Raw genomic sequence first — 27664 nt, forward strand, 5'->3', positions numbered from 1 at the left:
GCGCCATGGCTCACTTGGTTAATCCTCCACCTGCAACGCCGGCATCCTATATGGGCACCAGGTTCTAGTCCTGGTTGCTCCTCTTCCAGTCCAGCTCTCTGCTGTGGTCCGGGAATGCAGTGGAGGATGGCCCAAGTGCTTGGGCCCTACACCCGCATGTGAGACCAGGTGGAAGCGCCTGGCTCCTGGCTTCAGATCGGCACAGCGCACCACCCGTAGTGGCCATTTGGGGGGTGAACCAACGGAAGGAAGACCTTTCCCTCTGTCTTCCTCACTATCTATCTGTCAAAAAAAAATTTTTTTTTTAATTTTTAAAAATGGAAGCCTGTAGTGTCTGCAAATACTAGCTGATAGAATCAAAAAAGGAGAGAACGATCCAACATGGGAAGCGAGATACACAGCAGACCCATAGAACAGCAGATGTCCTAAACAGCACTCTGGCCTCAGAATCAGCCCTTAAGGCATGCGGATCCGGCTGAAAAGCCCATGAGAGTATTTCAGGCATGGAAAGCCAAAACACTCTGAGGAAAAAAAAAAAAAACCACACAAACCAAACCCTACATGAAAGATCTCCGCGAGTGAGATCCCAGTGGAAAGAACAGGTCATCAAAGAAGGAGGTACCTTTCTCTGAAGGGAGGAGGGAACTTCCACTCTGACCACTTCAACTTCGACCCGTTCTTTCCACTGGGATCTCACTCGCGGAGATCTTTCATTTAGGTTTGTTTTTTTTTTTTTTTTTTTTTTTTTAGAAAACAGAATTCTTTCAGAAACAGTAGCTTTTAATCTGCTCTCCCACCAAAACTTTTAAGAAGTCATGTAGGAAAATGAAAATAGTTAGCTATGTTTAGCTGATTATTTACCAAATTTATATGATCATGAAATCTTACGTTTATGCCATGATACTTATTAATATTCTACACATATACCTGTGTTCCATGGAATACAGATTGGGAAATGAATAGTGAAATACTCATTGAGCCAAATAAGAATGAGGGAATTAATCTACCTCCATAACAATTATGAATGGAAGGATTTCTCCTCTATGACACTGAGGAGAAAGTGCTTTTGAGGCCTGTAACGTGAGACACGGACTCCATAGTAACTATGTGCCTGGATGATGTCTGAGTATGGGGAAGCTCCATAGGCCACTGAAAATGCAAAGCTGTGTTTTGATAGGCTGGGATTTGAAGATATCCCTTCTGACTACTAAACATGTCTAAAATGATTGACACTAGCTAGGGAGTATGTTCACATTTCAAGCCTATGTGACAACTGCCTGTATAAACAATAAGCAGAAAAAAGCAGGAAAACATTCCTCTTATTTATTTGAAAGCAAGTGATACAAAGAGAGAGGGAAAAGGAAAGAAAGATCTTCCATCTGCCAGTTCACTCCCCAGATGGCGGCAATGGCCAGGGCTGAGCCAGGCCGAAGTTAGGAATTTCACCCAGGTCTCTCACATGGGTGACAGGGGTCCAAACACTTGGGCCATCTTCCACTGCTTTGCCCAGTCCATTAGCAGAGAGCTAGGTTGGAAAGGACACAAACTGACACCCATATGGGATGCCAGAGAGGCAGGCAGCTTTACCTGCTGGGCCACAATGCTGGCCCCTCAAGTTTACATTTACAAATCTGCTTTGTTGCTTGATTACCTAAGTGGCAAACTGTCACTAAAATCATAAACTGTCATTAAAATTTTTATACAATTTTTTTCACCGGTTACCCAGGGGATAGTACATACAGTTGAGTGTTCATTGTGTGTTCCTAAAACTTGTGAAGTGCATCTCGGGAGAGGCTGCAGAATAGTAGAAAAGGGAGGAAAACTTCTGCCCCCATCATCTTCCGTCCACTACTGCAAATGGTACCTGCTGTTAGTTATAATGCATATTACTCATGTAGAACCTGAAGATTAATTTTGTCATCTTTTCCTTAATGCTCAAGTATTCTAAATTCATTAAGAAAAATGAATAGAATTGTTAGTTTTGAACATTGGGAAAAATACTGAGTATTGGCATAAGGTGAAATTGCCATCCAGATATGAGGGAATTAACTCATTTCGCCTTTGTACTTTCTGTAAGTGCAACTATAAACTCTAGAAATAATAGAACCAAGCAAAGGAAGACTATAAAGCATGGTCCGTACCCAAGGACAAGCAGAGCAACACTGTATTAGGGAGCCAGCCACAAAAGTGGCCTGGCCTTGGTAGCTTTGTGGTCACCATGGGCCTGACACTTCCTTCTTCCACAAAGAAACACTGAGGTAAATAATGGGCTAACTAGGGCTACAGTAACCACCCAATTCAGGAGATGCTGTCTGTTTCCTTGCGTAGCAGATATCATAGCTGCCTGTACACAGGTCCTTGACTTCACCTCAAGAGAGAATTCAGCAGAGGCCTGGAGAGTAACAACTAGTGCACAGCAGGTGTTTCATTGACAAAGCAAAGTACACACTCCACCTTCAGAGTATGGGGCTACTCAGAGGGCAGTAGCCCGGTCTCTGAACTGTGTTTAACATAAGGATCATGGCATGGAAGAGGAAGAATAGTCATGGTTTTTCTGGGAAGTATGGGGGAATGTGCCCCTTTTCATCTCCCTGTCTCACCCTCAGACAAGAGGACCTGCTTGCCTGCCCAGAGAAGTATCTTTGTCCTCACAGACATCAACAGATGCAGGGGCGGCCCAGGCTACAGAGATCATTTCAGATCTCTCGGGCAATAACAGATCATAGTAACACTTCACATCTCTGAAAACCAAGCTGTCATTGGAACTATAGCACACAAATGTAAGGTAGGACTATTATGCTAAATGTAATAAGGCAACCTAAAATTGAAATTTAAATCAGAACTAGAGGATTTTCATAACAAAATTTTCAGGTTACAATTAAAATGTTCTATCAAAGCAGTAAAGCAAGAAAATCACAACTTTAATGAGAAAAAAAAAAAAACAAGCACTGACAACAAAATCATGATCAATCAAATGTTGGAATTATTTGAAAAGCATTCCAATACAGCCGTAATAAAAACCTCAACAACTATCCCTTCAAACAAACCAAAAAGAGAAAAGATCTGTAAAGAAATAGAATTTATAAAACAGAACCAAATGAAAAATATGGAAGTTAAAAGTTGTAATCATTGAAATTTAAAACAAAGGAAAAACAACAAAATACAACTTAGTGGCAGCAAACAGAATAGACAGAAGAGTGAACCTGTAACCTTGAGATCAGATCAAAACAATCCATTCAGCCTGAATGGCGGAGACAAAACAGACTAATAATGTGCAAAGGACCATCAAGGGTGACAATAACAAATGATTAACCATTCAAATTACTGGTATCCAAGAAAAGTAGAAAACAAATATGGTTGGGAAAAAAATGAAGAAATTTAAGCTGAAACTTCTCAGATTTGAAAAAAAAAAACCTACAAAGTAAGTAGTTCACTAGTAAATAATAAATAAGATGGGCTCCTGGGGTCCACACTGTGGCACAGCGGGTTAAAGCCCCAGCCTGCAGTGCCAGCATCCCATATGGCCGCCAGATTGAGTCCTGGCTGCTCCACTTCTGATCCAGCTCTTTGCTGTGGCCTGGGAAAGCAGAAGATGGCCCAAGTCCTCGGGCTCCTGCACCCTCATGGGAGACCCGGAAGAAGCTCCTGGCTCCTGGCTTCGGATCAGCTCAGCGCTGGCCGTTGTGGCCATCTGGGGGAATGAACCAGCGGAATGGAGGACCTCGCTCTCTCTCTCTGGCTCTACTTCTCTCTATAACTGTTTCTCAACTAAATAAAATAATTTAAAAAGAAAGGGTCCTAAAAATTCATAACATTATAATCAAACTTCTGAAAACTGAAGATGAATAAAAATTTTGGAAGCAGCTGAAAGGGAATTACACAGTAACTACAGGCAAAAACCACTGAAAATGACAGTGGGTTTCTTATTTGGAATTATGGAGCCAAAGTAAGTGACATACATCTTTAAGTGCTGAGAGAAAAAAAACTAAAGCTTTAAAGTCTATATCTGATGAAACTTTATCTGTGGAACAAAAATAAAGCCCTTATTAAATAATGAAAGTAAAACAATTTATGAAAAGCACATGCAATCTTAAAGACTGGATATAAAACATATTTAAACAGAAAGGAAATTATAAGAGAAGTCCTTATAGCATTAGAGAAAAAGAACTACAAGAAAAACAGGTAAAGTGATTATTCCCCTCTTGAGTTATAAAACATTTCCATAAGTGAAATTGCATAAAAATGGTATTTTAAAAGGAGGAAAGAATTTACATAGAAATAAATCTTTTTGAAGATTTGAAAAGCAGAGTGACACACAGAAAGAGGGATACACACACACACACACACACACACAGTCTTCCATCTGCTGGTTCACTCCCCAAAGGGCTTCAATAGCCAGGGCTGGACCAGTCTGAAGCTAGGAGACAGGAACTCCATCCGAGTCTTCGCTGTGGATGGAAGGGGCCTATGTACTTGGGCCATCTCCAGCTGCTTTCCTAGGTGCATTAGCAGGGAGCTGAATTGGAAGCAGAGCAGCAAGGACTTGAACCACTGCTCTGACATGGAATGCCAGCGTTCCAAGCAGCTGCTTAACCCACTGATGTACAATCAAATAAAGCTGGATCCAAAGCAGAAGCAAAACCTCATTGCAGGTATTTTATATGGGATGCAAAGGTCTCAAGATCTATAACAGCTACTCATGAAAGATATTGTTGGGGCTGGCGCTGTGGCAGAGCAGGTTAAAGCCCCAGCCTGCAGCACCGGCATCCCATATGGGCACCAGTTCATGTCCCAGCTGCTCCTCTTCTGATCCAGCTCTCTGCTATGGCCTGGGAAAGAAAAACAAGGTGGCCTAAGTCCTTGGGGCCCCTGCACCCAGATGGGAGACCCAAAAGCTCCTGGCTCCTGGCTTCAGTTCAGCTCAGCTCTGGCCATTGTGGTCATTTAGGGATTGAACCAGCAGAATGGAAGACCTTTCTCTCTGGTCTACCTCTCTCTGTAACTCTTTCAAATAAAATAAAAAAAAAATTCTTTAAAAAAAGATGTTGTTAAGAGAGTCAAAAGATAAGCCATAGCTGCCACTTGCAGTGCTGGCATCCCAGGGCCAGTGCTGTAGCATACTGGATAAAGCTGACAGCATCCCAAATGAGCGCTGGTTCCAGTTCCAGTTGCTCTATTTCCAATCCAGCTCTCTGCTATGACCTGGGAAAGCAGTAGAAGATGGCCCAAGTCCTTGGGACCCTGCACCCATGTGGGAGACCCTGAAGAGGCTCCTGACTCTGGATCGGCACAATCCCAGCTGTTGTGACCAATTGGAGAGTGAACCAGCAGATGGAAGACTCTCTCTGCCTTTCAAATAAATAAATAAATGCTTAAAGAAAGAGAGAGAGAAATCTATAGATTCACTGCACTATCAAATTCTCAATGAAGTTTTCTTTTCTGTAGCATTAGACACACTGCTCCTAAAATTCACATGAACCAAAGCATAATAGGCAACACAACATTTTTAAAGGAATTTATTAATACATTGGATTCTCAGGGCCACAGCAAAGGCACGATAATTACAACACAATTCTCAATCTTCATGTTAATGTGATAATAAAGAGAACAGGTTCAATGTTGTTCATAGATACAGAACGACATTTTTAAAAAAGAACAAAATTGAAGGTCTAATGTTTCCTAAATGTCTAAAATGTACTAAAAAGCTAAAGTAATCAAAAAAACATGGTGCTGGCCAGTGCCACAGCTCACTAGGCTAATCCTCCACCTACGGCGCCAGCACCCCGGGTTCTAGTCCTGGATGGGGCGCCGGATTCTGTCCCGGTTGCCCCTCTTCCAGTCCAGTGCTCTGCTGTGGCCCGGGAGTGCAGTGGAGGATGGCCCAAGTGCTTGGGTCCTGAACCCCATGGGAGACCAGGAAGAAGCACCTGGCTCCTGGCTTCAGATCGGCACTGTACACCGGCCGTAGCGGCCATTTAGGGTGTAAATCAACGGAAGACCTTTCTCTGTCTCTCTCTCTCATTGTCTAACTCTGCCTGTAAAAACAAAAAAACAAAAACATGGTGCTGGCATAAAGGTAGGGACAGAGATCAACAGAATAAAGAGGCCAAAAACAAGCCTGAGATTTGTTCAAGCTATTTTTGCCATTACCATGACCATTCACGGGAGAAAGGACAGCCTTTTCAACAAATGGTGTTGGAAACACTGAATACTCACATGCAAAAGAATCCAGCTGGATCCTCATCTTAAACAAAAATATAAAAGTTAATTCAAAATGGATCAAAGACCTAAACGTGGAAGTTAAAATTATACAACTCCTAAATGAAAAAGCTTTATGATGTTGGATTTGCCAATAATCTTTGAATATAGAACCTAGCTCACAAACAATAAATGAAAAATAAACTGGCTTTCATCAAAATTGTAAACTTTCTACCTCAGATGAAGCTACCAATCAAATAAACAGGAAACCCAGGGGCCAGCGCTGTGGCACAGCGGGTTAACGCCCTGGCATCCCATAAGGGCAGCGGTTCTAGTCCCGGCTGCTCCTTTTCCAATCCAACTCTCTGCTGTGGCCTGGCAAAGCGGTGGAAGATGGCCCAAGTGCTTGGGCCCCTGCACCCACGTGGGAGACCCAGAAGAAGCTCCTGGCTTCGGATCAGTGCAGCTCCAGCCATTGCAGCCATCTGGGGAGTGAACCAGCGGATGGAAGATCTCTCTCTCTCTCTCTCTCTCTCTCTGCCTCTCTGTTTAACTCTGACTTTCAAATTAATAAATAAATCTTTTTTCTTTAAAGAAAAGGAAACCCATAAAATGAAGAAAATATTTTCAAGTCCCTGCTAAAGCATTAATATCCAGAATAAATGAAGAATTCACACAACAACTATAACAAATTCCTAATTAAATGTGGGCAAAAAATTTGAATATCTCCAAAGAACATATACAGATTGCCAATAAGAACATAAATAAGTGTTCATCATTAATCATTAGGGAAACATAAATCAAAACCACAAAGGAACACCTTTTTATATTCATTAGGATAATAGTACTAAAATTAAAAAAAAAAACAGAAAATAACATCTATGTATAGGGATATAGAGAAATTATATCCTCATGAACTACTATTAGGAATTTAAAATGGAGGAAATTTAAAATTTAAAATTGAGGAAAACAATATGCAGGCATCTCAAAAAACTAACAGTGCCAGCATCCCATATGGGTGCCGGTTTAGGTCCTAGCTGCTCCACTTCCAACCCAGCTCCCTGCTAATGCACCTGGGAAAGCAGCAGAGAATGGCCCAAGTGCTTGGGCCCCTGTACCCATGTGGGAGACCTGGAAGAAGCTCCTGGCTCCTGGCTTCAACGTGGCCCAGCCCCAGCCTTTGTGGCCATTTGGGGAGTGAACCAGCAGGTGGAAGATCTCTCTGTGTCTCTCCCCTCTCTCTGAACTCTGCCTTTCAAATAAAGAATAAATCTTTAAACAAAATAGAAAATGATGACGATTGCATAACACTTGAGAATATATGATGTCACTCAACTGCACATGTAAAAATGGATAAAGTGCTAAATTTTGTTATACATTTTACCAAAATAAAAAAAATTTTTAAAGTATCATACATTAAGTCCTGTACTCTAGCTGTTAAAATTGTGTTCATAGGGTTATATGTTAATCATTTGGATATTATATATATACATATTGAACAATTAAATGCTATACTGTAGGAGTTAGGTTTTTCACTGTTGGAAGAATACAGAAAAGCCAGGCAATGACATATTTGATAATAGATTAAAATAGTAGCATCAGTATGATCTCATGTTTAACTCCATATAGATACAGATGGCTACGTAAAGAAATAGTTTCAGATATGTGTATATCCATGAGTTAATACACCTACATGCTGTCCTGCTTTGTGTCTTAATTCATTTTGGCTACTGCCACAAACTAACATAGATTACATCATTTATCAGCAACAGAAATGTATTTCTCACTGTTCTATGAGCTGGGAAGTCCAAGACCCAGGTACTAGCTAATTCAGTACTTAGTGAGGCCCTGCTTCTTCACAGACATGCTCCACTTCCTATCTAGCTGCCTGCTAATGCGCCTGGGAAAAGCAGCAGAAGATGGCCCAAGTGCTTGGGCCCTTACACTCATGTTAGAGACCCAGAAGAAGCTCCTGGCTCCTGACTTCGGACTGACCCAGCCCCAGCCATTGCAGCCATTTAGGTAGAGAACCAGCAGATGTGAAATCTCTGTCCTTCTCTCCTTCTCTCTGTATCTGTTGCCTTTCCAATAAATAAATAAATCTTTAAAAAAAAAAAAGTTTCTCATCAAGGAAAAGTCATGGACCTGACAGCTTTACTGCTGAATTCCACAAAACATTTTTAAAAATTAAATAAATTATGTTGACAGTAGATACTTTTGATGTGATAGGGTGAAACTAAACTGAACCTCTATGAATGTTCTCCCAATAAGTCATAATCTCTGGTCTTATCATGAGAAAAACATCAGACAAACTCCAATTGTGGAATATCCCACGAACACCTGGCCAGTACTTAACAAAACTGCCTACGTCCTCAAAAACAAGGAATGTCTGAAAAACTGTCCTAGACACGCACCTGGGAAACATCACATGATGTACTTGAGTCCCCAACACCCATGTGGGAGACCTTGATGAAGTTCTGGGCTCTTGGCTTGACCCAGTCCCTGCTATTGCAACTATATGGAGACAAACAATGGATGAAAGATCTCTTTCTCTCTTGGTCTCTCACTCTCTCTATCACTCTGCCTTTCCAATAAATAAATCTTTAAGAAAAAAAGAAAAACTGCCATACACAGAAGTTGCCTAACGAGATATGGTAAATACATGGAATGTGGTATCCTGAATGGGATCCCAGAACACACACACACACACACACACACACACACGCAGACATTAAGCAAAAACTGAGGAAATCTAAACTATGTACTTTAGTTTATAACAATGATTAGATACTGGCTCATTCATTTTGATAAGTGTATTATACTAATACATTAGTAGGGAAAAGAATTTGTGATATGTGGGAATTCTTTTTTTCAAAAAAATTTAAAACTTCTAAAAACTAAAACACTATGGGGCCCGGCAATGTGGCACAGTGGGTTAAAGCCCCAGCCTGCAGCACTGGCATCCCACATGAGCACCAGCTGGAGTCCCAGCTGCTCCTCTTCCAATCACTATGGCCTGGGAAAGCAGTGGAAGATGGCCCAAGTCTTTGGGGCCCTGCACCTGCGTGGGAGACCCGGAAGAAGCTCCTGGCTTCTGGCTTCAGATCAGCTCAGCTCTACTCTAGCCATTGCGGTCATTTAGAGAGTGAACCAGCGGAATGGGAGACCTCTTTCTCTGGCTCTACCTCTCTCTGTAACTCTTTCAAATAAATAAAAATAATTTTTTTAAAAAATAAAATACATTAAAAAGATTGACAGAGTAAATTTTTAAAATCTAGACTGTAGTGTTAGAAAACTATTTCACTTCAAACTCAATGAGATGGGAAGAGATGGACAAACATAGAACACTTTACTCAGTAATGCAAGAATACACATATTTTCAAGTAACCTCTCACCAACACAGAACACATCCTCAAGACATAATGGAGAAGTCAAAAATCTTTTCAAAGCCACAGGGTTTTCTCTGACCATTACAGAATAAAACTAGAAATTCTGTCAAAAACACAACAGAAAAAAAAATCTAACTACGTGGAGGGGCCCACGTTGTGGTACAGTGGGTTAAGTGGCTGCTTGGGATGCTCACATGCCACACTGGAGGGCCTGGGATTGAATCCTGCCTTCGCTTCTGATTCAGCTTCCCCCTAACGTGCACCCTCGGAGAGGATAGCAGACGATGCCCAAGTACTTGGGTTTCTGCCAGAATGAACATCCTGGCTCCTGGCTTTGACCTGGCCTAATCTCAGCTTTTGTAGCCATTTTTGGGGAGTGAAGCAACAGATAGAAAACACACCTGTCGCTTGTTCACTCACTCACTCTTTGTGTTACTCTACCTTTCAAACAAAAATAAAGTACCTTAAAAAAAAAACTACCTGGATATTCAATAACATCTCTAGTTCAACTTTCAACGAAATCACATATGTAATAAAAATCACATAATAAGTGATTCAAGTCACTTGTATACAACAAACCAAATACAAACACTAAAATTCATGTAACTAAAACCACTAGATCTGTAGTTTATTTCACTAAGTGCTTATATCAGAAACAGAGGAAAGGGACTGGAGTAGTAGAGAAGCAGGTTTAAGCTACCGCCTGTTATGCAGGCATCCCATATGGGTGCTGGTTGGAGTCCCAACTGCTCCACTTGTAATCCAGCTCCCTGCTAATGGCCTGGGAAAAGAAGCGGAAGATGGCCCAAGTGTTTGGACTCCTGCCACCCATGTGGGAGACCTGGACGAAGCTCTGGCTTCGGACTGGCCCAGGCCCAGCCAGGATGCGGCCATCTGGAGGCGTGAATCAGCAGATGGAAGCTCTCTCTGTCTCTGTCTCTTCCTCTCTCTGTGTAACTCTTTCAAAATAAATCTTTACCAAAAAAAAGGCATGGGGGAAGGTCTTAAATCAGTAAGCTAAATTTCCAACTCATGAAAGTGGGAAATGAATAGCATAGTAAACACAAGAAACAAGGAAATAGTAAAGATAAGAGCAGAAACCAAAACAATAAAACAATAAGGAAATCAATGGACAAAATTAGTTATTTCAAAATCAATAAAATTGATAAACTTCTATCGAGACTAATAAAAATGGAGAAGATCATGAATAAAATGAGGGCTATTTTAATAGATCCTACAGGAGTAAAATCAGTAAGGAATAATCAGGAAATACTAAACATAACTTTACATTCATGAGTTTAACATGGGAAAAAATGGGCTTATTCCAAGAAAACTGTACATACCAAAACTTAAATAATATGAAATAACCAGACCAGCTCAATAACCATTAAAAATTGAATTAATCAAAGAAAAGCTCCAAAAATTTGCCAGGCCCATGTGATTTTACTGTTTCAAATGTTTCTTGCAAATATTTATGCAATTGATTCCAACATTAAATAATTGCTTCCAGCAAACAGAACTGAAAGAAAAAGTCTGCAACTTATGAAACTAGTATTACCCTGATACCAAAACCAGAAAAGTACAAAATAGAAAACTACAGATTAATATTTCCCATAAATATAGACACAAAACTCATTGATAAAGTATTAATGAGCCAAATAAATACACAAACAGAATTAAACACAATGACTAACTGGAATTTATACCAGTTAGGCAAGGCTCAATTATTTTTCAAGAATCAACTTACATAATCAACTATGGAAACAGTCTAAAGAAGAAAATTCATGTGATTATATCAGTTGCTGTTGAAAATATATTTCACATAATTCAACACCATTAATAATGAAAAGAGCAAGTTAGGATTAAAGAGAGAAACTTCCACATACGGATATAGCACATAGAAAAAAGCTAACATCACTGCAGCACAGATTGCAGCATACATTATTAATGGAAACATCATTTTTTAATTGTTAAAGACTAAATACTCTCAAGAACAAAGCAGAGATATCAATTCTCACAACTCCTAATAAACAGTCTTAGCAACTGTCATAGGGAAAGAAATAGAAATAGACATGTAAGACTGGAAAGGAAGAAATAAATCTCTACCAATATTTTCAGAGGCATGACTGTCTATGTAGAAAATCCCAAGAAATCTATGAAAAAGAAAATGACTGAATTTGCCAAGGCTGCAGCATACAAGACAATCACATAAAAATCAATTGTGTCTATATCAACAAGAAACATATGGAAATATCCCTTAAAATGCCATTATCATTTATAATCATGCAAATTTTTTTTTAGATTTATTTATTTGAATGGCAGAGTGACAGCCAGAGACAGAGAAAGCAAGAGACAGACAGCATGCAATCTTCCATCTGCTGGTTCACTCCCCAAATGGCCAAATTGCCAGAGCTGAAACTAGGCTAAAACCAGGAGCCCCATCAGACTCCACCTGGATCTCCCACATTGGTGGCCATCTCCCAATACTTTCCCAAGTCACATTAGCAGGGAGCTGGATTGGAAGTGGAGCAGCTGGGGCTGGAGCCAGCACTCGGGTATGGGATGCCAGCATCCTAAGTAGTGGCTTAACCTACTTCAACACAACACTGGCCCCTCCAAGAAAATTTAACACCTAGATATACACTTAACAAAACATCTAAATGATCTGACTGCTGACAATTATAAAATGCTGGTAAAATAAACCAAAGAGGGCGGGTGTTATGATACAGTAAAGCCGCCACCTAGAACGCAAGCATCCTATATGGGCGCCAGTTCATGTCCCAGCTGCTTCACTTCCAATCCAGCTTGCTGCTATATGGCCTGGGAAAAGCAGTAGAAGATGGTCCAAGTGCTTGGGCCCCCCTACCCTCATGGGAGACCTGGAAGAAGCCCCTGGCTCCTGGCTTTGGCTTGGCCCAGCCCTAGCCATTGTGGCCATCTAGGGAGTGAAGCAGCAGATGGAAGATTTCTGTCTCCCTCTCTCTCTGTAACTCTTAAATAAGTAAATAAATCAAGGAACTAAATAAATGACAAGATATATTATGTCCATGAACTGAAACACTCAAATGCTTGAGATTTAAATTCCATCCCAAATGATGTATAGGTTTGATGAATTTTCAATAAAAAGCCCAGGAAATATTTTGTTATGACAGAAAGGCTTGCAACTTCTATTTAAGGAGTGAAAATAGTAGGAGTGGCACAATGAAGACCTTCAAAAAGCAAATCCTCCATTGAAAAAACAAGAGCACTGGAAAGAACTGCCAGAACCAAATATTCAGCATTTTGAAAATAAACCCCCATCTTGCAACAATACAAGGAACATTTTTTACTTAGCCTATTCCCATTCTGTTTCCTTGATCACATTAAAAACAGTCCCACAAATAGCTAGAGGCCTAACAGTCTAACAGCTTCTGGAAACAACAGAAAAGTTTTGAAACATGAAAGCATCATTTCCAAACAAATTGTCATTACTTGCCCTGGTCGGCAGTACATGGAATACCTCCTTCACAGGGCTTGTCTTTATTTGACCTGACTCAGATCTCTCAGTTGTAGCAGCCCTTTTCCAAGGGGACTTTGTTCAAAACAGTGAGTGAATTGTTTTAACATTGTAGTTACCTGAGGTAGAGCTAAGAGATGGTACAAGGAATGAATGTAAAGAAAAAAAATCAAAAGTAAATGTTAAAAAAGCACATCTTCTTAGGTGCTTTGATAAATTCTGACAACGATCATGGGAAACCAAAAGGACACAAACACACACACACACACACACACACAGCTGTGCACATACATGGGGAAGAACAGAGAAAGTCCTAAGCTTTCACCCTTAGCTTACCTTGAGACTCTGTGTAAGCAAAAAAATGAAGCAAAAGAGTTGCCAAGTGCCTTGGGAAATGTTGAATGCATCTTTAAAGTATGCTTACAGAGCACTTTGAAAAACATGATGAGCCTTATCGATTCCAAATGTCTGATGAAATCCTTGTTTCATCATTTTATGATGTCTAAGCTAACCAATCACAGCCTTCAGTGGCCACATGCAGTGAAAAATACAGATTGCCTTCATCGGTTCAAAGACTGGGTTGCTTATCAACAACAGAAATTTATTTCTCACAGTTCTGAAGGACAGGAAGTGCTATTGCTGTCTGGTGAGAGCCCACTTCCTTCACAGCTGATCACTTCTGGCTGGTTCCTACCATGGGAGAGCTGGGGCAGGGCAGCTGACGGCTCCACTCTTACAACCTTATCAGTCACCAAAGATATCACATCCTAACACCATCACGGATGATTAGGCTTCAATGTTTGTAATGTAGAGGACATAAACATTCACACCATAACACAGAATGTAAAAATCAATTCAGGAAAGTGACAAATAAAGCGATAGCTGCAACAGAAACAATAGCAACAAACTCTGGGAGATGGAAGAATGTGATTTATGAAGTTTAATATTTTTTTATTTTAAATGGCCTATATTCAAAAATTAAAAGTCAGGGTGGGCCCTGTGACACAGTTCAGTCAGCCACTGCTTCAGATGGCCGTATCCCATATTGGAGTACTGGTTTCTCTCAACTTCCTTCCAATCCAGCTTCCTCCTGATATGCCTGTGGAATGTTCAAGTCAGGTAAATATGTTTCCTCAAATATTTTTATTTCTTTATGATTGTAAACATTCAAAATACTATCTTCTGGCTGGCACCACGGCTCACTAGGCTAATCCTCCGCCTTGCGGCGCCGGCACACCGGGTTCTAGTCCCGTTCGGGAAGCCGGATTCTGTCCAGGTTGCCCCTCTTCCAGTCCAGCTCTCTGCTGTGGCCAGGGAGTGCAGTGGAGGATGGCCCAAGTGCTTGGGCCCTGCACCCCATGGGAGACCAGGAGAAGCACCTGGCTCCTGCCATCGGATCAGCGCGGTGCGCCGGCCTCAGTGCGCCAGCCGCGGCAGCCATTGGAGGGTGAACCAACGGCAAAGGAAGACCTTTCTCTCTGTCTCTCTCACTGTCCACTCTGCCTGACAAAAAAAAAAAAAAAAATACTGTCTTCTGGTTTTCTTTCAGAAAAATAGTATCATTATCATTATTGTTATAGTAACCTGCAAGACTTAATATGATTAAAACTGTTTGAAAAATTTCCAAAATCATTCTACTTATTTAACAGAATTCCTATAAAATCTAAGTGCTTTCATCCGTGTAAACTAAAAAAAAATGCAAAAATTTTGGTGGAAATTTGAGTCTGAATTTCAAAATGATCTGGAAAAGAACTACAATTATAAAGATTTTCTGATTTAATTTTCTTAAATCTCCAACAATCAAGAGTTCATGGTACTGATGTAAGGATAGGAACACAGGTAAATGGAAGTTAATCATTGTACAACCATTTTGCTTTTCCTAGGTTTGGGTGAGACCAATACTGTTGGTCTTCACTGCAATAACAAATTTCAAATCTCTTTCCATGGATATCTAGAAAGCCACCTCTCTAGGAATGAGGTTAAAAGGTAGTATCAGAGACCGGCACTGTGGCGTAGCAGCTAAGGCCACCGCCTGCAGTGCCGGCATCCCATATGGGCACGGGTTCAAGTCACTGCTGCTCCAATTCTGATCCAGCTCTCTGCTATGGCCTGGGAAATCAGTGGAGGATGGTCCAAGTCCTTGGGCCTCTGCACCTGCATGGGAGACCCAGAGGAAGCTTCTGGCTCCTGGCTTCGGCTCAACATAGCACTGACCATTGTGGCCACCTGGGGAGTGAACCAACAGATGAATGACCTCTTTCTCTCCCTCCCTCCCTCCCTCCCTCTCTCCCTCTGCCTCTGCCTCTGCCTCTCTAATAAATAAGAACAAAAAAAATTAAAGGTAGTATCACACATCTGATGACGTGGAATCACCTCACGGCAATAGTTCTCTAAGAAATTACTGTTTGAATATTATCAATATCCTTGATCTTATTCAGGAGCCAATTCCTGAGTGAGAGGCAGTGGATTTTGTTTCAAATTCCTTTTGTAGCCTCTTACCTATCAACATAATGTATAATGTAATGATGAAATAATGAAATAATGAAATGTAATTGCTTATTCCTCATTGGTGCAGTAGCACACTAGGTTAATCCTCTGCCTGAGGCGCCGGCACCACTTATGGGCACAGGTTCTAGTCCCGGCTGCTCCTCTTCCAGTCCAGCTCTCTGCTGTGGCCTGGGAAACAGTAGAAGATGCCCCAAGTCCTAAGGTCCCTGCACCCACATGGGAGACCCGGGGAAAGCTCCTGGCTCCTGGCTTCGGATCTGCGCAGCTCTGGACATTACAGCCATTTGGGGAGTGAAGCAACAAAAGGAAGACCTTTTGCTCTGTCTCTCTCTCTCTCTCTCTCTCTCTCACTGTCTGTAATTCTACCTGTCAAATAAATAAATAAAATCTTTAAAAACAGAAAATGTGTTTCACTCCCAATCATAGTGAATATTCCAATTTTACTGTAGTGAGTGGTCAATTCTAAACTGGTTCACTATAATTTATGAAAATACAGTAACATTGCATTGGCCACTATAACACAAAGTATCTTTGGAAAAATAGTTTGTCATATATATATATATATATATATATATATACACACACCTCAACATCTTTAATACACACCAGCCTAAATAATATAGAGCTGAGAAAAACAGAAAGAGGAAATAACTTACTTCCGGATGTATCCACACGTGTCTTCCTATTGCCCATGCTAGCTTTATACAAAGAAACACTTTGCTTAATGGGTACTGCCAAATTTCCTGTTGCTGCTGAAGCAAATTAACTACAAACTCAGTGGCTTAGAGCACTGTAAAAATTATTAGCTTAAATTATTTTTGGGTTGGAAGTCTGGAATGGGTTTACATTGAGCTAAAATCAAGATATTGGCAAGGCTACATTCCTTTCAGAGGCTCTAGGGAACTTAACTGTCTTCTTCGCTTTTCCAGCTCTTAGAAGCCATCGACGTTTCTTGGCATATATCCTTCCTCCACCTTGAAAGCCAGCAATGTGTCATTTTCAAATGCCCTCACACTCTGTTTCCATTGTCAAATATCCTTTCTTGCTTTTTATTTTCACTTTATTTGAAAGACAGACCAAGTTTTCTATCTACTGGTTCACCCTCCAAATGTCTGCAATAGCCAGGAGACCAGAACTCAATCTGAGTCTCTAAGATGGGTTGCAGGGACACAAGCACTTGGTCCCTGAACTCATGTGATATCTAAACAAGTAAATGGTACTAAGAGGGGGGTAAGGGGGCCGGCACTGCACTACAGTGGGTTAAAGCCCTGACCTGCAGTATCCGCATCCCATATGGGTGCCTGCTTGAGTCCCGGCTGCTCCTCTTCCAATCCAGCTCTCTGCTATGGTCTAGGATAGCAGTGGAAAATGGACCAAGTCCTTGGACCCCTGCACCCATGTGGGAGACCCGGAAGAAGCTCCTGGCTTCGGATCAGCGCAGCTCCGGCTGTTGCGGCCATCAGGGGAGTGAGCTAACAGATGGAAGACCTCTCTCTGTCTCTACCTCTCCTTGTAACTCTTTCAAATAAATAAAATCTTTAAAAAAAAAAAAAAAAAAAGAGGGGGGTAAAAAGGAATCCAATTACGGTCTTCAGGAGGTAGGCTTAAGGAGAAATCCCTCAGTCATCAGGATCACGTCCTTGGACAAAATGTAATTTTCATGAGAAGGTTGGTTATAAAAGCCTAAATTGGGCCCCAGTGCTCTGCCTCCTGGCAGACTAGGCAATCCTTCCTCCACACATGCTGCACCATTGCCATCCACCACCCTCATCTGAATGACTTCCCACAGGAGCCATCCAGTCTCCCAACTGAACATCCCAAACTGTGAGCTAAATAAAACTTCTTTTTATAAAAGAATTTTACTGTACTAATGCAAAGATGACAAGATGGCTGGAAATAAAGTCCTGTAGTTGTAAAATTGTGCTTATTTTTGGATAGCATGAGGAAGTAACCACCAAGATAGAACAGAGAAAGGTGAGAACAGTATTTTTCTTTAAAGAACTGATGAATAATAGATCCAAAGTTTTTTATTTTTTACAATTTTAATGTATTTTTTAAAAGATTTATCTATTTATTTGAAAGGCAGAGTTACAGAGAGGCAGAGGCAGAGAAAGAGAGGTCTTCCAACTGCTGGTTCACTCCCCAGATGGCTGCAACGGCCTAAGCTGGGCAGGTCCAAAGCCAGGAGCCAGGAGCTTCTTCAGGGTCTCCCACATGGGTACAGGGGCCCAAGGACTTGGGCCATCTTCTACTGCTTTCCCAGACCATAGCAGAGAGCTGGAATGGAAGAGCAGCAGCCGGGACTCAAACCGGCGCCCAAGTGGGATGCCAGTACTGCAGGCGGCAGCTTGACTGGCTATGCCACAGCGCTGGCCCCTATTTCTTTTATTTGAGAAACAGACCTTCCATCCTCTGGTTCCCTCCTCAAATGCCCACAACAGTTGGAGCTGGGTCAGGCCAAAGTCAGAAGCTGGGAAGTCAACCTGGGTCTTCAGTGGGAGTGATCCAGCTTGATCCATCGCTGCTGCCTCCAGAGTATGTATGGCAGGAATTTACAATTAGAAGGAAAGCTGGGGGGGGGGGGGGGGGGGGCCTGGTGCTGCCCTGGCCATCCCATATGGGCGCCAGTTCGAGACCCAGCTGCTCTGCTCCACTTCCTGTCCAGCTCTTTGCTGTGGCCTGGGAAAGCAGTGGAAGATGGCCCAAGTCCTTGGGCCCCTGCACCTGTGTGGGAGACCCAGAGGAAGCTCCTGGCTCCTGGCTTCAGATCGGCGCAGCTCCTGCCATTGTGGCCAATTGGGGAGTGAACCATCAGATGAAAGACCTCTCTCTGCCTCTCCTCTCTCTGTATAACTCTTTCAAATAAATATATAAAAAAAGAAAAAATATAAAAGTAAAGCTGGGACTAAAACCAGGCACTTTACATGTTAATTGCTGTGAGAAACTCAACTCAGCTCCATAATTTGAATTGAGGTATTTGAAGTTTTTAGCTTAATTTTTCATGGACTACATACCTAGGGAAGTAGCTCACAGGGCAGACATCGTATCTACTGCTAGTTTCCTTCCTTTTTTTTGTTAGGACTTTTTTTTCAGGATTTATGTATTTATTTGAAAGGCAGAGCAGCAGAGAAAGAGAGACACAGAAAAAAAGAGATCTTCCATCTACTGGTTTATTCCTGAAATGGCCTCAATAGCTTGATCTGGGCCAGGACAAAACCAGGAGCCAGAATCCATCCAGGTCTCCCACATGGATAGCAGGGATCTAAGTACTCTTCCTCTGACTTCCCAGGCTCATAAGTAGATAGCTAGATCAGAAACTGAGGAGCCAGGACTCGAACTGGCATTCTGATATGGGATACAGCATAGCAAGCAGCGACTTAACCTGCTGCACCACAACACCAGCACCCTGCCTCTTTCCAATACATTTCTAATACCATCACTGTTGCTATTTATGATGAAAATCATTTCTTTTGATTTTAAATAAACCGAGAAATACATAAATTCAAATGTCATGTAAACAAAAATCCTAATCCAGCATAATAGGGATGGGATGGAAATCACTTAAATGTCCCTGTTGGAGATATTTTATAACACCTGGATGATTAAGAAACAGATTTTTAAGACAATCCAATAATGAGTGTCTTAGTAAGTCTATTAAGCAATGGCATTAAATAGATTGATAACATCATTACTTCTTTTAAGGTTTTATTCATTTGAAAGGCAGAGTGACACAGAGAAGGCACAAAGAAAAGAGATTTTCCAACCACTGGCTACTCCCCAAATGGCTGAAACAGCCAGGGTTGGGACAGGCCAAAGCCAGGAATCCAGAACTCCCCCCTGGTCTCCCACATGGGTGACAGGGACTCAAGCACTTAGGCCATCATTTGCTGCCTTCCCAGGGATATTGGCAGGAAGCTAGATTAGAAGCAGAGCAGCCAGGACTCGAGCTAGCACTCCAATAGAAAATGCAGGTGTCCCCAGTGATGGCTTACCTTGCTGCACCACAACACCGGCCCAAGCTCATTTATTTTTTAAAAAGATAGTAATAGTTGGGCCAGCACTATGGTATTGTGGGCTAAGCCTACACCTGCGACACTGGCATCCCATATGGGCAACGGTTCATGTCTCAGCTGCTCTTCTTCTGATCCAGCTCTCTGCTTATAGCCTGGGAAAGCAGTGGGTGATGGCCTAAGTGCTTGGGCCCCTGCACGCACGTGGGAGCCCCAGAAGAAGCTCCTGGGTTTGGATCAGCCCAGTTCCAGCCATTGTGGCCACTTGGGGAGTGAACCAGCAGATGGAAGACCTCTCTCTCTCTTTCTCTCTAACTCTGCCTATCAAATAAATCAGATATTAAAAAAAATAGTAGTTACTCTGTTTGAAAAATTGAATAATTTTTTTCCCACATAGCTGGAACTTTGAATTAAAGTCTGCAATGTAAAGGATGGGAAATCTATATGTTTATAGATTGAATTCTAGCAATAGGTAAAAATACGGGACATCACTCTTCCCTATTACACGGACTTTAGGTGAAGTTAGCACAGAAAAAGAATAATGAAGAATATAATCTGGTCTCAAACTTGCTTCTTAAAAGTAAGCAACCAGTTTCAAATAAACCAAGAACCTCTATTAACATAAGATATCTATAGTACTGAAGGCAGAACACTTCATTTATGGTCAGGATTTATTCAGTAGGAACCTTAAAGAAGTGGTTTGGACTATTTTACATAGCAAAGCATGTTTATTATTGATTGCTTTGAAAAATTTTACATATTAACATCTAGGTGTAATGATTAAACTCTTTCAAGGCAGTTGAAAAAGTCAAAAACATCTTATTTCCAGTCAGTGTGTTCACAGTATTCCAACACAACAAACTATAGCACAGGTGTTTATGTAATTGTGATAAATTCTGAAAATTTTCTGTATTTAATTGCCCTCAAATCCATGCCTCCATCTGTTTGGTAGTTTGGAGCAAATCACTTGGCTTTGTAACAGGAAAACATGAGATAAAATTGGCTGACTTTAAACTAACCAGAAATTTTACTGGCTTCACACTCTTTCTGTGTTCACATTCCTATGGTCTATTTACAATAATTTATTGGTCAATAAAGTCAAGTGTTCCATCAAAACAATGCATCCTAAAAGGTTCTGAATATGTTAGTGAAATGATTAGTCTTAGATAGCACCCGAAACAGTACATTTGACATGAAAAATTCAGGGAAAATACAATGTTATCTAGGTTTATATGCTGTCATTTTATGTGATTAATTGTAAAAAATGTTGTTTGATCATTCAACTATAGTCATGTGCCACTTAATCATGTGGGAACATTCAGAGAAATGTGTCATTAGATTCTGCCACTGTACAAATAACAAGCAGTCTCATAAACCTAGATCATACAACCTACCCACATATATGCTTCCTAGTATAGCCCCAGTTCATAGGCTGCAAATATATACAACATTACACGACACTGAATACTGAAGAAATCAGTCACATAATGGTAAGTATTTGTGTATCTCAACACAGCTAAACATAAAGCCCAGCAAAAATACAGAAGAATGGTGCCCCTGTCTATGGCACTTCTATAAGCTGCTCTTGGTGAGTCAGTAACTGCAAAAGCCTAAAACATTACACTACCATAGGATTTATAAACACTACATATTTGGAGTACATTAAGTTTACAAATTTTTTTTTTCAATAATTAACCTTAGCTTATAATTTTATTATATAAACTTTTTAAATTTTCTACATCTTTTATAACATTCAGTTTAAGACACCCTTCTTATACAGCTGTACAAAATTATTTTCTTTGTATCCTTATTACATAAGCTTTTTAATAAAAAAAGTTTTAAAAAGTAAAAAACGAAGACACAAACATACAGTAACATAGGCCTACACAGAAATCAGGAAAATTGATATCACTGTCTTCCATCGCCATACCTTGTCCCACCAGAAAGTCTTCAGAGACACTGGTATACACGGAGCTGTCATCTCCTAGGATAAGAATGCCACCTTCTGAACACCTCCTAAAGGACCTGCCTGAGGTTCTTTTTGAACAGATGTCACCCTTTTCAGAAACAACAACACAGTTGCGGTGGGTGTTTGGTGAAGCAGTTAAAACACCCACATCCCATATTAGAATTCCTTAGTTAAGTCCTGGGTCTTCTTCTCCCAGCTTCCTGCTAACGTGCACCCAAGGAGGCAGCAGGTGATGGCTCAAATATGTGGCTCCCTGTCACTCACATGAGAGACCCAGATTGAGTTTCAGGCTCATATCTCTGGCCTGGCCCAGCCCTCACTGTTGTTTGGAGAGTGAACCAGTAGATCAAAGATTTTTTTCCAAATAAGTAAATTTTTAAAAATTTTTAAAGAAATTATTCTGGCTACAATATCACTAGGTTGATAGAAAAAAAATTTTTAAGAAACATTTACTTAGAAAGTCAGAGAGACAGAGAGAGACAAAGAGAGGGACAGAGAGAGAGAAATATCTTCCATCCATTGGTTCACTCCCCAGATGGCAGCAACAGCCAGGGCTGGGCCAGGCCAAAGCCAGGACCCAGCAGCTTCATCCAGGTCTCCCACGTGGATGGCAGGGTCCAAACACTTGGGCCATCTTCCACTGCTTTTCCCAGGCCATTCGCAAGGAGGTGGACCAGAAGTGGAACAGCCGGGAGTCAAACCAGCACTCATAAGGGATGCCAGTGTCACAGGTAGTGGCTTTATCCAGTATGCCAAATATCAACCTGATAGAAATTTTTAAGCTCCATTATAATCTTATGGGACCACCATCATGGGTGTGGCCTGTCAATGACTAAAGGCATCATTACACAGTACTTGACTGTATGCCTCCTGCAGAGTTTATAGTTTATCATCCAATCCTCTTTCTCAATGAAGTTTGTTTGTAAATCACTAGAAAATATATCTACATTCAAGTGACAGCATACAAATTGAAAGGCGATTAGCTATACTGGAAGTTTCAGAAACAAATCTGTGTTGTTAATCTTCCTGATACTGTTATGGCATTGTTTTCACCTTGGTAGTGCAACGTCAGGGTTTTTTAGCCTTCCATCTTATATCCAGATGTTATCCGAAACAGCAATTAGCCACTTCCACCTCTTATTTCATTATCTTTTTTCCTACCCTACAATCAATAGGAACTTGGGAATTAAAATGATAAATCTCAAAATAGAGATTTTCATTGCTTTTCTTTACAAACTTTTTTGTTAAAGATTTATTTGAAAGCTAGAGTTATAGATAAAGAGAGGGAGAGACAGAGAGAGAGCTCTCCCATCTGCTGGTTCACTCCCCAAATGGCAGCAACAGCCTGAGGTGGGCCTATCTGAAGCCAGGAGCCAGGAGCTTCTGCCCCATCTCCCATGTGGATGCAGGGGCCCAAGCACTTAGGTCATCCTACACTGCTTTACCAGGCCATTAGCAGGGAGCTGTATCAGAAGTGGAACAGCCGGGACTCAAAACGATGCACATATATGGGATGCGGGCACCACAGGTGGAGGCTTAACCTACTATACCACAGCGCTGACCCCATTCATTGTGTGCCTGTTGTTTTCAAATCGAAATTTTTTTTTCAAATTTTATGGTACTATTTTTATAGATTTGTCCTATATTTGGTAATACTCAGTATAGTTATATGATACTAAATATTATAAAACAGGCATTCTATGGTTCATATTTTTAAAATAATTTTTAAAGTCTTTAACTAGAAGTCAACACTAGTTATTACAAAATAAGATCATTTAAAATAATTATAATTTTGACTACTCTTTAATTTTTGTTAAGGAGTATATTCTATTCTATAACTGCACTTAGAAATTCCATTATAGGGGCCGGCGCTGTGGCATAGCGGGTAAAGCCGTTGCCTGCAGTGCAGGCATCCCATATGGGTGCCGGTTCGAGTCCCAGCTGCTCCTCTTCCTATCCAGCTCTCTGCTATGGCCTGGAAAAGCAGTAGAAGATGGCCCAAGTCCTTGGGCTCCTGTACCTGCGTGAGAGACTGGAAGAAGCTCCTGGCTCCTGGCTTCAGATTGGCACAGCTCTGGCCATTGCAGCCAATTGGGGAGTAAACTAACGGATGAAAGACCTCTCTCTCTGCCTCTCCTTCTCTCTGTGTAACTCTTTCAAATAAATAATAAATCTTAAAAAAAAAAAAAAGAAATTCCATTATAATGAAGTATTTAAGTTAGAGTCTCTTATCTTCTGCTACATCCAAGTACCTACCAGAATCTCTCTGCAACACATTATGTAATCAAAATAAAGTTGTTGAATAACTATATGCAAATTATGAAAGGGTGGCTTTCCGTTAAAAATAAAGGATTAAAATGTCTTTCATGGGCAGGCATTTGGCCTAGTAGTTGAAATGCCTCTTAGAACTGCTGGATCAGCATACCTTGGTGTGATCCCTAGCTTCAGCTTCCTGTTAATGCGTACCCTGGGAAGCAACAGTGATGCTTCAAGTAATTGGATCCCTGCCTCCCACAAAGGAGACCTGCCTGGACTGAGTGCCTGGCTGGCTGGCTACTGGCTTCAGCTCCCAGGCCATTGTAGGCACCTGGGAAGTGAACCAGGATATATACACGGAAGCTGCTCTCTCACCCCCTTCCTCCCTCTGTGTGTTGTGTACATGTATGTCTCTCTGCTCTCAAAATTGAAACAAACCAAAAAAAACTTTCATGGGACAACTGGGTATCAATTCAAAAGAATTAAATTGGACCCTTCCCTCATGCCATATATAAAATTAATGGAATATGGAGCAGATGCCTAAAATGCAAATGATAAAAGAATCAGAATAAAACATAACAAGAAGCCTTTGTGCCATTGGATTAAGCAATGGTTCCTTAGATGTGGACACTCAAATCCTAAGTGACTAATAAATTCAACACAAAATTAACAGATTTTGTGCTTTGACTTTGAAGAAATTAAAAATGCATTCTAAACAATATTTCAAATTATATATCTGATAAGGAAGTTTTATATACAATAAAGAACACTTACAACACTACCCAATTTTTAAAATGTTCAAAGAGAAGACTCATGAGTAAATTAATAAATTAAGGAATGATACATCCAAAGTGTTATATTTGGACAATATTACTCACCAATAAAATAACAAATGAAGTAATGGTATAAGCTATACTACAGATGAACCATGGAAACATCCTAAGGAAAAGATACCAGTCATAAAAGATCAATATTGTAAGATTCTGTTTCTGTGAGATAACCAAAAATAGGCAAATTTACACAGAATTAAGGTATGTTGATAGTTGTCAAAGGCTTGGGATGGAGGGAACTTTAGAGTGATGGACAGTCAGTGCTACGGTCTGGTTACTTGGTGTTATGGTCTGGACATTGGTGCCCTCCACTCCATAAATTCATGTTAGAACCTAATTCCCATCATGACAATAATAAAAGGTGAGGCTTTTAGGAATTGAGGAGTACTCTACCCTCATGAATAACTTTAATGTCCTCATAAAAGAGGCTTTAGGAAATGTGCCTCTCTGACCAGGTGAGGATACACACAGTGTCATCTTTGAACTGAAAAATGAGCCTTCAACATACACTGAATTTGTTGGCAGCCTGATTTTGGATGTTCAAACCTCCAGAACTTGAGCAATAAATTTCTATCGTTTATAAATTACCAAGGCTATATTTTATTATAGCAGCTATAATGGACCAAGGCAACTGGTATGGAGTTTCTTTGCAGGATAAGCCAAAATTATTTTCTTTCTTTGTATCTTTATAAGCTTTTTCTTTTATTCACTTTTTAGGTTTTTTTTTTTTTTTTTAAATTAAAAACTAAGACACACACAGTAACCCGATACCACATTCAGAATTCTTATATGGTATGGTCCTATCTGTGCTTTCAAAATTATTGCTTTGTCTCCGATTTCTGACAGTTTGATATGTGAAACCACTTTTGGTGTTGAATTTCATTGTAGAATTTTACATATGCATATTGTGATCTGCAGATTAGGGAAGTTCTCAACCATTTTCACTGCTGTCCTGGAGCAAACCGATTCTACTGCTCAAGTCCATTGTTGCCTATTGATGTTTTCACTTAGTTATTGTTTCCTTTAGCAATTCTTTTAACAGTTACTGTTTCTTTGTCAAACCTTTTTGCTTATGCATTGTTTTTTCAATTTCATTTCTCCTTTTTTAATTCACATTTTCTTACAATTATGCTGACTGTCTGGAAGTCATTTCATCGAGTTCTATTCCTTTAGAGCCCATCTCTAGACCTTTATTAGTTTGTTTCATTTTTTGAGGTGAGAGGTATCACAATTCCCTGATCTTGAGCCTGTCCTGTGTTAGTGTCTGTACAGTTAAAGAGATTGGTGTAGGGGCCGGCGCTGTGGCATAACAGGTAAAGCCGCCAGCTGCACCACCAGTATCCCACATGGGCACCGGTTCTAGTCCCGGCTGCTCCTCTCCCAATCCAGCTCTCTGCTGTGGCCTGGGATAGCAGAAGATGGCCCAAGTCCTTGGGCCCCTGCACCCACGTGGGAGACTCAGAAGAAGCTCCTGGCTTTGGATCAGAGCAGCTCTGGCTATTGCAGCCATCTGGGGAGTGAACCAGTGGATGGAGGGCCTCTCTGTCTCTCCTCTCTGTAACTCTGTCTTTCAAATAAATAAAATAAATCTTTAAAATAAAAAATTGGTCTAGCCTAGGATTCTGGCTGGGGTAACTGAAAGCAACCATGGACAGGCAGAGTTTGCTATCAGGTTTTCTAGTTATTCCTGGTTGCTTCTTACTTGGAGGTTGGGAAGGGCTTCTGATGGTGCTCTACAGTTTGGGGATACTGTTATGGGGGAAATAGGCAGGAAGTTAGTTAGGAATAAATGTGCTGGGAAATTTTCCCACAACTTCTGTCTCTGTGGACCAGCACTGTAACTCCACCCTCTTGCATAACAATTTAATATGCCCACTTTCCAATGTCACTCCTGCATCTCATCCAGGACTCCGAGGGAAGAGGCATCATGATCACATGGAAGTTAAACTCCAGGTAGAGGTGCTATGGAACTCCCAGGAAACCTCACACACGCTGAACCCAGCTGAAACTACCTCGTTTGTATATTCAATTAGGGGACCACTCCTACCCCAGGAAGGGAACTGCTCCATGTGGAAGCGCCCTTTTGGACGTCTTCCCCTCACTTCCTTTCCCCCATGGTCTCGTCTCAAAGACATCTCTCTGGCCCTCCACTGGCAAGTGTCTCTTACCATGTGGTTGCCCACACTCATCCATAAGTGTATTCCAACCCTTTCTCTTTTATAAATCCTGCTCTCATCTTTTTTTCCACCGTATTTAGAACTCTGCTTTGAATTGTTATCTCACAAAGGGGCAAGGACTTAGAATAAAACCTGGGAAACATATTCCCCTAACAAGACCACTGGCTACCCGCTACAGCCAAGGTGAGTTGCTAGTTGGCTCTTCCCAGACAGGATTATGGGCTGTATTTCCTGGCTGAGAGGTACTTCTGTTTGAAATCTGTAGCTGGGCAGGGCCAAGGGCTGGGCTTCAGCATTGAGTAGGGTCATTGTTTAACTGCTATGGTCAGGCAGGACCAAATGTTTTGCTTCACAGCTAAGCATGGACACAGGTATGTCTCCCTTCTGGGGGAACCTTATGCAGGATCTGATGCTGAACAGGGGAGCTGGCTAGAAACTCATGTCAGACCAAAATACCAACTACACACTTCCCACAGAAAGAAGCTGGCGACCAGTTTCTCCGATTGGGTACCTCCACTGGACAGAAGTAGAATCACCATCACAACATACAAACTAGCCACTGCGGACACCGACTCCCTTCTTTGCTTCTAGTTGACCTCAAGTGGTCTAGCACTGCCAATAACCTCAGTAGGTCCTCCGCAAAGAATTCCAGAATGAATGATGCCACATTAGACTCTTTTCACCACTATGAAAACTTTGGGCCCAGGAAATTCCTCTCCATGTTGGTGCTGTGCAGCTTGGGGGAGGGGTGGCATGGTCTAAGTGAACCCATTCCTTTGTCCTTCTAATGTGACATTTTGCAGTCTTGTTGTCCAACAGGAAATCTCAGCT

The 27664-nt window shown here is 41.2% G+C and overlaps 1 protein-coding gene across 9 annotated transcripts in view; it reads right to left on the bottom strand.

Moving 5' to 3' along the window:
- Positions 1 to 27664, bottom strand: part of LOC149119659 (uncharacterized) — a 149407-nt gene that overhangs the window by 112908 nt on the left and 8835 nt on the right. Inside the window, exons 3-4 of one of the 9 annotated variants that reach the window (XM_089324844.1) lie at positions 15238 to 15309; positions 14052 to 14182 (exon numbers count right to left, since the gene is read on the bottom strand). The exons of 7 other annotated variants lie outside the window; for them this stretch is intronic. In XM_089324844.1, the coding sequence (XP_089180970.1) occupies positions 14147 to 14182; positions 15238 to 15309 (108 nt within the window). In that variant the 3' untranslated portion in view covers positions 14052 to 14146. Of the gene's footprint in view, positions 1 to 14027; positions 14183 to 15237; positions 15310 to 27664 lie in introns of those variants that run through there. One more of the 9 variants, XR_016228382.1, reaches the window with a different exon arrangement.

The sequence above is a fragment of the Oryctolagus cuniculus genome, chromosome X, assembly GCF_051225735.1.
Source record: "Oryctolagus cuniculus isolate XC-2025 breed Fujian yellow rabbit chromosome X, ASM5122573v1, whole genome shotgun sequence".
NCBI classification, from domain to species: Eukaryota; Metazoa; Chordata; class Mammalia; order Lagomorpha; family Leporidae; genus Oryctolagus; species Oryctolagus cuniculus.